The sequence below is a fragment of the Daucus carota genome, chromosome 9, assembly GCF_001625215.2.
Source record: "Daucus carota subsp. sativus chromosome 9, DH1 v3.0, whole genome shotgun sequence".
Taxonomy (NCBI): Eukaryota; Viridiplantae; Streptophyta; class Magnoliopsida; order Apiales; family Apiaceae; genus Daucus; species Daucus carota.
In genome coordinates, this window is record NC_030389.2 from 33,921,717 (window position 1) to 33,934,530 (window position 12,814).

General features: G+C 34.2%; 1 protein-coding gene across 1 annotated transcript; it reads left to right on the forward strand.

Moving 5' to 3' along the window:
• Positions 1-8,865: 8,865 nt before the first annotated feature.
• On the forward strand, positions 8,866-12,640 carry LOC108200358 (ankyrin repeat-containing protein At2g01680). Its single transcript, XM_017368482.2, has 3 exons — positions 8,866-9,430; positions 10,606-11,015; positions 11,366-12,640. The coding sequence occupies exons 1-3, from the start codon at positions 9,121-9,123 to the stop codon at positions 12,239-12,241; spliced, it is 1,596 nt and encodes a 531-aa protein (XP_017223971.1). The 5' UTR covers positions 8,866-9,120; the 3' UTR covers positions 12,242-12,640.
• Positions 12,641-12,814: the final 174 nt, after the last annotated feature.

A 12,814-nucleotide genomic window follows, 5' to 3' on the forward strand; every position in this document is an offset into this window, starting at 1 on the left:
ATCATCCACATCAAATATGATTATATAATATCCTTAACTTTTACCCTCTAATCATCCACATCAAATAAACAGAACTTGAAAATGGTGGGCACTCGCAAAGAAATCTTAATTTTTTATGGCAGAGGTCAAAATATTCATGGTGGCCTCAGGAGTACGAGAACCAGCAGAGTAAGAGCGGTTGTTATCCGCAGTGGTGAGAGGCAAACTCGAGCTGTATTTTTTCCAACAAAACTCAGGTCCAGGATACCAAGAAGACGGCGAGGGTTTTACTTTCCCCCATGACAGATTAATATATAAAAGAACAGCGTGAGATTAATCACCAGGCAAAGAGCAGGAAGAGCCACAGATCATTTAGCTGCAAAAATAGTTCTTACTTGTTTACAGATGCAATCTGCCCTATGTTTAATCGATAATGAAGTTTATGTCTAATTTCCTTCAATTCTCTCCATTTGTCACGGCTAAAGTTGCCTATGATAGCTCTTATGAAGTTAAGAGAGTCGTATATTGGTAACAGCCAAGGAGTCTGGGTTCCTTAATTCATTTATCTTAAACCTTATTTTGAAAAAGTGATAATTAAATTTTCAAGTGAAATCATTATGCAATTTAAAATTTTAATCTCATTTCAATTTTTGTTATTTGGAATCACTTAATCTTGTTTTAAATAATTATTTTTATTCTGCAATTTTTAGCTACTTTGATTTGGTGAAAATTTAAAAAAATCATTAAAAGAAAATGAAAATAATTTTATTTAATGAAAAAAGGTAAAGCATTTCTTTATATAATTGACGACATAGACGGTAAAATCTATTTAAAAATTTAATAACCATTCTAAATCATTATTTTTTTGACGAAAAACAAAGAATTTAATAAATAACTGAAACCCAGCAAAGACAAACTCTCGAACTGTCAATTACAACCTGATTAAGAAATAAAAAAGGAGCTAAACATATAGCCGCTTTGTTTTCAGATCGCTTAACAATTAGAATATTTAAATTCTTTAAACCAAAAGGTATTACAATCAAATCTCGAATAATCCAACCTACTTCAGTTGTGAACATATTGGCATCGCAATTGACCTCCACATAATCAAATCTCGAATAATCCAACTTACTTCAGTTGTGAACATATTGGCATCGCAATTGACCTCCACATAAAACAGCAGCATCTGTAGCCCAATGTTCAGAATTATAAGTTACATCAACTCATATTGGATCAACAAATGACCCCAAAAATTTTGATTTTGAAACACTTGAATGATTAAAGTGTGGCTAATGTAGCAATTGAGGTAGATTAACTAATCCATAACCAAATTTAGAAAACTTGCAATTGAGTCATCATACTTGAAATAATGTTGCATGACTAACAAAACTAACTAGAATCTCTAATCTCATGGCCTAAATTTATCCAAACACTATTTTTTTACACATGGACTACCATGTAGGAGAGGGTTTTCATATGTTCGTGTTGTATCATGTATGTCTAGACTCTTCAATATGGTAATACAACGAGGGTAGGGGTTATTATGAGAGACCATGTTGGTGTCATTCTGGTTATGGTATCCGAACATTGAGTCATCTCAACCTTAGATCCAACGAGTTATGGGCAATATTATTGAGGTTTTTTCTTTTTTGCTAAATATTATTATTATTATTATTGAGTTTGAAATTATCTTATTACGAAGAACAGAAGGAGGAGCAGGAAACGGGGTCGGCGGTTGCTATCAAAGAATGGGATATCTGCCGGTGGTTTGTTGATAACCACCTACCCTTGTCGATAAGAGGTAGATTTTCGCCACCTATCAAAGAATGGGTTCTTTCGCCACTTAACCAGAGGCTTGGGGATAAGAGGTAGATTTTGAAGAAAACAGTAATTAGGGTCAGACCGAATCGGCTGGCCGGGGATGGTGCTTCCACTCGCACTAGTCATGTGGTATTCCGAAGGGCATTTAGACGTGTAAGGGAAATCTTGCTGGGACATGGTGAGTTAATGGAGGAAGTGGATTATCTCATACAGTAGTTAGTGGAGGATGAAGTGATGGAAAATGGTTAGTGCATGATGGTAGCGAGGAGGAAAGCTGCGTCGACGAAGTGATAGTCATCGACGACTAAGGTTCCAACTGCTCTTGGGGGCAGCTCGGGATGAACCTTGGCATACTCTAGCTCCTAGGATAATAGGTTTTGCTAGAGGTCGTGTTGGGTTGTTTTTATTGTGGTTTAGTTTTAATTGTTCAACGTCCTTTTAGGTCAGGATAAGCCCAGTGTCTCTCCGTTTATTAAGCATTTGTGTCAATGGTTGTTTGTGGAGTCTATGACTTCATATCTTATTATAATTTTAATTTTGAGACACCAAATAGTTAATCGATATTTAGAAAGTTATATTGAAAAATAAATATCTACGATGATCTAATATCGTAATCATCTCAAACTTTTTTGATTTCATCATGCACCACACACAATGATGTCATGATAAAATTATGAATATATATATATATATTTTAACACATGAATAACACTTGAATATAAGAAAATAATATCATCATGCACATATAAGTATCATTTCACACACTAATAATTAAAATAATTAGGATATTATATTTCACATGAAAATCACACAGGATTGTTAAAAAAAAATTAATAGATAATACTAGTTTCACTAATATGTTTTATATAATATGCATGTTTGAGAAGCAATATTAATTATTAATTATAAAAATAACAGATAAGTTAATATTTATTCTAACTAAATATTCTTTTTAAAATAAGGATTGTAGAGGTATCAAATATAATATTATTATTTCACTCGTGCTTAAAGAGAATTTATAGAAATACATGTACCACATTTAGAAAAGTTCAATATTATAACAAAAGTTAAAAAAAAAAGAGAATTTATAGAAATACACGTACCACATTTAGAAAAGTTCAATATAATAACAAAAGTTAAAGATAAAAGGTATCTAAAAGATACTGTTGAAATGTTTTATTCACAGCTAATACAAAATTAAAAAGATATTGAGAATATGACTATATAATATCCTCAACTTTTAGCCACTAATCATTCACATCAAAGAAACCGCTCTTGAAAATGGTGGACACTCGCAAAGAAATCTTGATTTTTTATGGCAGACATCAAAATATCCATGGTGGTCTCAGGAGTACAAGCACCTGGAGAGTACGAGCGGTTGTTATCCGCAGTGGTGGTAGGCAAACCGGAGCTGTGTTTTTCCCAACAAAACTCCGGTCAAGAATATCAAGAAGACGGCGAGGGTTCTACTTTCCCCCATGACAAATTAAGATATCAACGAACTGCCTGAGAGCAATCACCAGGCAAAGAGCAGGAAGAGCCACAGATCATCTAGCTCCAAAAATGGTTCTTCCTTGTTTACATATGCAATATGCCCCATGCTTAATGGCTACTTTATGTTTGATTTTCTTGAAATTTCAATTTTATCCATTTGTCACCTCCAATGTTGCCTATCTTAGCTCTAATGAAGTAATGAGTCATATATTCTCCTAACAGTCAAGGAGTCAGCTTGGTTCCTTCATTCTTCTTAAACCTAATATTGGAAAACAAATTAATTGAATTTTCAAAGTGGATTTGTTATGTAATCTAAAATTTTTAATCTCATTTCAATTTGTGTTATTTTGAATCACTTAGTCTTGTTTTTAATATTGTTTTATTCTTCAATTTTCGACTTCTTTATTTTGACGAAAATTTAAAAAAAATCATTAAACGAAAATGAAAAAAAATATTATGAAAAAAGGCAAAGCATTTCTGTATCTAATCGACAACATATGCTCTAAAACCTATTTAAAAATATAATAACCATTCTAAATCATTACTTCGACTTTGAAACACTTTGAGTAATTAAAATGTGACTAACAAAACTAACAAGAACATCTAATCTCCTCACCCTAATTTATCAAAATCCTAATTTTTTGCACATGGACTACCAAGCAAGAGGGAGTGTTCATATGTTGGTGTCCTATCATATATAACTAGACTCTTCAATATGGTAATACAACAGGGGTAGGGGTAGGGGTTGTTATGAGAGACCATATATGTTGGTGCCATTCTGGTTATGGTATGCCGTCCAGTGAGTTATGGACAAAATTATTGGGTTTCAGAGAATCTTATTATGAAGATGTACAGAAGGATGAGCTAGAAACGGGGTCGGCTGTTGCTATGAAAGAATGGGATGACTGAGGGTGGTTTGTTGATAACAAGCACCCTTGGGTTGTTTCGCAGCTTAACCAAAGGCTTGGGGATAAGAGATTGATTTTGAAGAAAACAGTAATCAGGGTCAGTCGATGTCGACTGACCAGGTTCTTGGCGAAGGATGGTGCTTCCACTCGCACCAGTCATGTGGTGTTCCGAAGGGCATTTAGACGGGTAAGGAAATCTCATGCTTGGACATGGTGTTGGGCTGGGTTGGTGATAGACTTCGAGTTGGTGGAGGAAGTGGATTATCTCATAAAGTAATTAGTGGATGATAAGTGATGGGGCAGTGGTTAGTGCATGATGGTAGCAAGGAGGAAAGCAGCGCCGATGAAGTGATAGTCATCGACTACTAAGGTTGCAACTGCAGTTGGGGGCAGCTCGGGATGAACCTTGGCATACTCTAGCTCCTAGGATTTGCTAGAGGTCATCTCGCCTTGTTTTTATCATGTTTTTGTTTTAATTATTGCTCAACCTTTTCGGGGAGTCACCGTAAGCCCGTCTCTCTGCCTTTATTAGGCATTTGTGTCCATTGCTTGTGAAGTCTATAATCAATAATTACAAAATTATATTGAAAAATAAATATTTATGATGATCCAATATCGTGATCATCTCAAACATTTTTGATGTCATCATGCACCACACACTTGATGTCATTTCCCAAAATTATGAAAATCTATATTTTAAACATGAATATACTTGAATGTAAAAATAATCTCATCATGCACATGCAAATCAGATATCATTTCATACACCAAAAATCAAAATAATTAGGATTTCATAAAAATATAATATCCTAATAATTTTGATAAGTTAATATTTGTTCTAACTAAAAATAAAAATGTGGGAAGCAATCTTAATTATAAAATAATTGATAAGTTAATATTTGTTTTAACTAAATATTCTTTTTAAAATGAGGATTGTAGAGATACCAAATATAATATTATTATTTCACTGAAAATTAAAGAGAATGGATAGAAATACATGGACCTGATTTAGAAAAGTTCAATATAATAATAAAAATTTAAAAGAGTATCTAAAAGATACTGTTGAAATGTTTAGTCACAACTAATACAAAATTAGAAAGATATTGAGAAAATGACTATATAATATCCTTAACTTTTACCCTCTAATCATCCACATCTAATAAACAGAATTTGAAAATGGTGGGCACTCGCAAAGAAATCTTAATATTTTTATGGCAGACGTCAAAATATTCATGGTGGGCTCAGGAGTACGAGAACCAGCAGAGTAAGAGCGGTTGTTATCCGCAGTGGTGAGAGGCAAACCCGAGCTGTGTTTTTTCCAACAAAACTCAGGTCCAGGATACCAAGAAGACGGCGAGGGTTCTACTTTCCCCCATGACAGATTAATATATAAAAGAACAGCGTGAGATCAATCACCAGGCAAAGAGCAGGAAGAGCCACAGATCATTTAGCTGCAAAAATAGTTCTTACTTGTTTACAGATGCAATCTGCCCTATGTTTAATCAATAATGAAGTTTATGTCTAATTTCCTTCAATTCTATCCATTTGTCACGGCTAAAGTTGCCTCTCTTATGAAGTTAAGAGAGTCGTATATCGGTAACAGCCAAGGAGTCCGGGTTCCTTAATTCATTTATCTTAAACCTTATTTTGAAAAAGTGATAATTAAATTTTCAAGTGAAATCATTATGCATTTCAAAATTTTAATCTCATTTCAATTTTTGTTATTTGGAATCACTTAATCTTGTTTTAAATAATTTTTTTTATTCTGCAATTTTTAGCTACTTTGATTTGGTGAAGATTAAAAAAATCATTAAAAGAAAATGAAAATAATTTTAGTTAATGAAAAAAGGTAAAACATTTCTTTATATAATTGACGACATAGACTGTAAAATCTATTTAAAAATTTAATAACCATTCTAAATCATTATTTTTTTTGACGAAAAACAAAGATTTTAATAAATAACTGAAACCCAGCAATAAAGACAAACTCTCGAACTGTCAATTACAACCTGATTAATAAACAAAAAACGAGCTAAACATATAGCCGCTTTGTTTTCAGATCGCTTAACAATTAGAATATTTAAATTCTTTAAACCAAAAGGTATTACATTCAAATCTCGAATAATCCAACCTACTTCAGTTGTGAACATATTGGCATCGCAATTGACCTTCACATAAAGCAGTAGCATCCGTAACCCAATGTTCACAATTATAAGTTACATCAACTGATATTGGATCAACAAATGACCCCAAAAATTTTGATTTTGAAACACTTGAATGATTAAAGTGTGGCTAACGTAGCAATTGGGGTAGATTAACTAATCCATAACCAAATTTAGATAACTTGCAATTGCGTCACCATACTTGAAATAATGTTGCATGACTAACAAAACTAACTAGAATCTCTAATCTCATGGCCTAAATTTATCCAAACACTATTTTTTTACACATGGACTACCAGGAGGGGTTTTCATATGTTCGTGTTTAATCATGTATGTATAGACTCTTCAATATGGTAATACAACAAGGGTAGGGGTTATTATGAGAGACCATGTTGGTGTCATTCTGGTTATGGTATCCGAACATTGAGCCATCTCAACCTTAGATCCAACGAGTTATGGGCAAATATTATTGAGGTTTTTTTTTTTTGCTAAATAATATTTTTATTATTGAGTTTGAGATTATCTTATTACGAAGAACAGAAGGAGGAGCAGGAAACGGGGTCGGCGGTCGCTATCAAAGAATGAGATATCTGACGGTGGTTTGTTGATAACATGCCCTTGGGTTGGCTAGCCAGGTTCAGGGCAAAGGTCATGTAATCGAGCTAAGCCGAGTCAAACACTGACCGGCTCGGCTTGAGCGCGAATAAATAATTTGGGGTTCGAGTTCGTACTCGAGTTGGACCGAGCCTTTAATTTTGAGTTCGAAACTTTAAACAATTCGAATTAAGTCGCTCAATATTGACAAAAACTCAAAACATGTTCGGTTTGGCTCGAGTTCGATTCTATTAAATTTATAAAATGTAAATAAAATATTAATTATTTATAATAAAAAATTAAAAATAATAAAGACTCGATAAGGCTCGCGAACCTTACTAGCCAAGTAATTTAAAACTCGAGCTCGGTTTGGTAACCATTCAAATAGCTCGACTTCAAGTTCGGCTTGATTATTATCAAATCATATTCGATTTTTACACGCTCACGAACAGTTTGACTCGTTTATACCCCTAACCTAGACTATGAGTGAGGTCTTGAAATGATGTTTAAAATCTTTGTCTCATTCAAGTCAGTTTTTTTTTAAATATATATATATATAGATGTTATTAATTGCATCTACTATAAAGATATAATTTTTCTATTATTTCCATAATCACTAGCTTATGTGCTTCATCTGATTATTTATCATATTTTAAGTGAGCAAATTAAGTAACATATATAGGTCTTGAAAAATAATTTTGATATTGTTGATGAACCTTCTAGAAAAATATTTTGATAAAATTTGTGATAGATGAACCTCGTGTAATGATCGTATTTTATTTTGTCGAAGATATTTATGAATTTCTTTCTATTAGTTCTTCAACTATTTGAGGATATTTGTTAATCCATTAAGCCACAAACTCATGTTACTTTTCAGAAGGAAAAATGGAAATTTTAAAAAACTCTTTATAAAAGCAACAATATTTATTTGAAATATAAATATAAATCGATAAGGGGTCCCGTGGAGGAGACTAGGGCTGAGCATTCGGTCGGTTCGGTCCAGAACCGGACCGAACCGAAAGAACCGAAAACCGAATTTGTAATTTTTTCCGGACCGAACCTAATATATGGACCGAACCGGACCGAACCGAAATATATTAGTTCGGTTCGGTTCTTTTCTTCAAGAACCGAATTTTTGAATCAGAAATATGATAATCAGAAGCATATGTTAGTGTTTCTGTTAATCACTTCCTGCTTCAAACATGCGTTGTATTTCAGAGAATAAAGTTGCAGATCCACAGACTACAAGTGTATATCTAATCGTGTGTCTGAATCTGTACAAGCGGCAAGCAAACAAAGAAAGACGTGAGGGTTGCTGGTTTATTCTACCTTTCGTGTTCTTAAATGAAAGACAGTAACTTAGTAATGGTGCACTGCTTAAATGAATTGGGGTACATTAGAAGTATGTGTCTGCTGTGGCTGGCAAGTTACAACTAAAACGTATAACATATATTATATTTAAAATATTAAATAATTAATATAAATAATTCGGTCCATTCGGTCCGGAACCGAATTTTTTTCAAAAGGACCGGACCGAACCGAAATTTAATTCGGTCCAGACCGAAAAACCGAAAAAACCGAAATTCTGAAAAAAAAAAAGAACCGAACCGGACCGAATTTTTACAGTTCGGTTCGATTCTTCGGTTCCGGTTCGGTTTTGCTCAGCCTAGAGGAGACAAAATAATCTGGACACAAAAATCACCATATGGCAATATGAGAAGGAAACAAAATAGGCAAGGTAGTGGCAAATAATTGATTGATTGAATTTTACTATAACATGATTCTTTTGATACATCATCTTTTTTATTATAATAAATAAATTAATGCATCTCACTTAAGTCAACCTTAATGATTTCTTTCTTGAACAAATTTGAGATAATTTAATATTAAAATAATAATGAGAACCGGAATCTTCAGGTCACAAAGATGAAGAAAAAACTTCATTAGCCCAACTCAACTCCATGTCTCTTTCCAACCTGGTTTCTTGCTTTCTCTTCTCTCTTTTAAACCTATCGAATCATATACACAAACTATATTATGTATTTATTATTATTATGTGTTTTTTCCTCTTTATAGAAGAATAAATATAGGAAAGTTAAAGACTTTACACAGCACTTTCATTTCTTGAACCTGGGAAAAAACAGAGCAAAAATCAAGAAACTATGTCAGTGAGATTCATAACCCACCAATTATTTTTCAGTGCAGTTCAATCAGGAGACTTGAAATCACTTAAAGAAATCATAAAAAATGAAGGGCTGGACTCAGATCATGCAGTTGATGCTTCAGTTTGCTCAGGGCTAATGGAGCTACAGAGTGATAAGGGTGAGACTGCTCTGTATATAGCTGCTGAGAAGAATCATGAGAAAATGTTTATTTATTTGCTCCAGTTTTGTGATCTCAAGATTGTTAAGATCAAGTCTAAAGCTTCTGGTTTGGATGCTTTTCATGTTGCTGCTAAGCATGGGCATTTAGGTACTCACTTATGAATCTCTTGAACTATATATATGGATTTGTGTGTATCTGTTTGTTGGTTAAGTTGTTTGATTGTGTTTACACTTATTATGTTTTTTGTTTTGTGTTTGTTTGATGTTGTCCATATGATTTGTTACTTTTGTTGTTAAGTTCTGTCAATTATACTGCAAATAACAAATAATTGTGTTTAAAGAAATTAGTGATGGGCCATATGACTTAATCAGTTAATCTTCTCTCTTGTATAATAAACTAATTCAAGTTTATTTTACTATTTTGTTTTTGTTTTCAGCTTGAGCTTAACTTAGATTTGATGGATAAGCCTGTTATATTTTTTTAGATTCAACCTTAGCAATAGATGCTAATATATAAGTGGTCCTTTAATTTCCTCTGTCCTATTATTAGGCTGCCTTGTGAACTGAGATTAGTTCAAAGTTCCTACTATGTAGTTTGGCTTGACTTGAGGTTGAGGCTGTCCATATGCAATGTATAGAGATTAGGCTAGCTGTTGGGCTAGCATACGGAACCAGTCAAGTAAGATGAGAATGCCTCTGGAACTCGGCTTAACTCGTGTTTCTCTTCTTCTTTGGTTGAAGAAGCATATGTGGTTTTTTAAACCCCTCTGTATGGAAAAAGTGTAATTGAAACTCAAATCATGTGCATAACATATTGCTTCTTAGTGTGTAAGGTGTAATAAGAAAAAATGTGTGAAGTCTATCTGTTTGATATTCGGTAGGTTCAGGAAATTAGACCAAGAGCTGAAACCGTCATGCATTTTCGCATCCATATGTGACAAGTTACAAGTGACGACAGTTCAGTATATTAGTCTTCTTGATAGTTCAATTTGATTATATCTGGAATCTAGCACTGCAACTGTTGAACACAGTAGATCTATCTTCACTTCCTATTATATTAGTTGTTCCCGTATGACCAAATAAATTGAATTCGCCAGTGTCGTAAACAGAACAGATTTTAATTTTAGGTATATATAGGATTTCACAATTTTACAGTAAGATTTTTTAGGGTGTCCATTTCATATAACTGAAATAAGATCACAGGGATTCCCCTTGTGGTAACAGATCCAAGACAGTGTAGATGATATAACAGTAGAGGTATAAATGAGATTTGCAACCACTTGGCCAATTTAAGTTATTTGTGGTTATTGCTTTTGTATTTAGGGATTGTGAAAGAACTTTTGGGATTGTGGCCTGAGCTTTGTAAATCATGCAATGCCTCAAACACTAGTCCTCTGTATTCTGCTGCTGAAAAGAACCATTTGGAGGTAGTAAATGCCATATTAGATGCCGATGTGAGCTCGATAAGGATAGTAAGAAATAATGGAAAAACTGCGCTGCATAATGCTGGAAGATATGGACGCCTTGGTGTGGTTAAAGCACTTTTAGACAGAGATCCTGAGATTGTTTCCATTAAGGATAAGAAAGGTCAGACTGCACTTCATATGGCCGTAAAAGGTCAAGATACTTCTGTCATAGAGGATATACTGATGGCTGATCATACAATATTAAATGAACGTGACAAGAAGGGTAATACGGCTGTGCACATTGCAACGAGGAAATGCCGACCACAGGTATAACTAAGCCAACATAGTTTTTGCAGAGAAAGAAAACTTGCTTCTTCTGGATATAATCTTTTTAAGATCTGCACAATTTGTATTATGAAGCTCACTCGTCTTGAATGCCTGCTGCTCTTATTTTACATACTTTTGACACTCACTTCTACGGAAATTAATCTGCTTTGGGCTTGCCTGGGATGTGAGGAGCCATATTACATACTTATGATGATTGGAGTTCTAAACTTTCATAAATACATTTTATTTATTGACATTTAAGGACACAATTTCAGATATATATATTTTTTTGTATTCAAGTTAATTTTGGTGTTTGGTTCTAAAGTGGTTCCCTGTCTGTTTTGTTTCAGATTGTAAGCCTTTTGCTGAGCTATACATCTATCAATGTCAACGCCATTAACAATAATCAGGAAACTGCAATGGATTTGGCTGATAAGCTCCAATATGGAGAATCTGCTTTGCAAATCGTGGAGGCTTTAACAGAGGCTGGTGCCAAGTATGCTAGGCATGTTGGCCGGCTTGATGAGGCCATGGAGCTTAAAAGGACAGTAAGCGATATAAAGCATGAGGTTTACTCTCAACTCATACAAAATGAAAAGACCCAAAGACGAGTTTCAGGTATTGCTAAAGAACTCAAGAAAATTCACAGGGAAGCTGTCCAAAATACAATTAATTCGGTAACAGTTGTTGCTGTTCTATTTGCCTCCATAGCCTTCTTGGCAATATTTAACTTGCCTGGTCAATATTTTGCGGATGGACCAGAAACAGGAAAAGCTTATATTGCAGGCAGTACTGCATTTAGAATTTTCTGCCTTCTGAATGCTACTTCCCTCTTTATATCATTGGCCGTTGTTGTAGTCCAGATCACTTTGATTGCCTGGGATACCAGAGCACAGAGACAGATTGTTTCAGTCGTAAACAAGCTAATGTGGGCTGCCTGCATTAGCACTTGCGGGGCTTTTCTGTCTATAGCATTCGTGGTTGTTGGCAAGGGAAGCTCGTGGATGGCCATCACAATTACTGTAGTCGGAGTTCCTATACTGCTGGGTACGCTTGTTAGTTTATGCTACTTTGTTTTTAGGCAACACTTTGGATGTTTTGGAAATGATTCTCCACGACGAATCAAAAGGGCTAGCGGAAGTAAATCGTTCTCATGGTCTGCATATTCAGCAAATATCTCAGATTATGATGATGAGTCTGACCATGACAGGGTATACGCCTTATGATTCTGCTGTAGATTACCGATGCCATATGCTGTTAGCCTGGATTCTTAAAGTTATGGAGTGCTTAGGTTAACAAGGGTGATCTCTTATATATTTATCAAAGAAAGGCATTGTTTTCTGAGGATTAGATGCTTCCAACTAGGAAGCCTTGAAAACTTATTGGTTTGACTTGATTTTGACTAGTAATTCTCCAAGAGAGAAAAAAAAGAGGACACTGAGTGTCTGAGTCCAGCCAGATGGTCTCTTTTTAAGTTGCTCCTGTTCCTTCTACTGGGAATTAGTATTGTAAATGTTTTGTAAATGCATAATGCAATGGTTGTTTCTCAAGTAATGCATTATGGTGTTGAGGCCTTGTTAAAAGGATGTAAATATATTCAAGAGATGATCTTTTACTGTATAGTATATACTATCTCTTTTTTTCTTTTGCAAAGCCATTTCTTTTCTGTAGGCCAATTTAGGCGATTTAGCCTATTGATTATAAACCAGTTCTTGATGTCAACTTTTATCTTGACAAAGTAGTTGAAGCTTAGTTTCAAAAGGGAAAATGAAGTTTTTAATCCTCTATAAGGGCATCTC

What these genes read in the sequence shown, in the direction of transcription:
- LOC108200358 (XM_017368482.2), top strand. Translation starts at nt 9,121, where the DNA reads ATGTCAGTGAGATTCATAACCCACCAATTATTTTTCAGTGCAGTTCAA. An exon ending in TGCTAAGCATGGGCATTTAG is followed by an intron (nt 9,431 to 10,605) that starts GTACTCACTTAT and finishes TTTTGTATTTAG; the next exon opens with GGATTGTGAAAGAACTTTTG. An exon ending in CGAGGAAATGCCGACCACAG is followed by an intron (nt 11,016 to 11,365) that starts GTATAACTAAGC and finishes GTTTTGTTTCAG; the next exon opens with ATTGTAAGCCTTTTGCTGAG.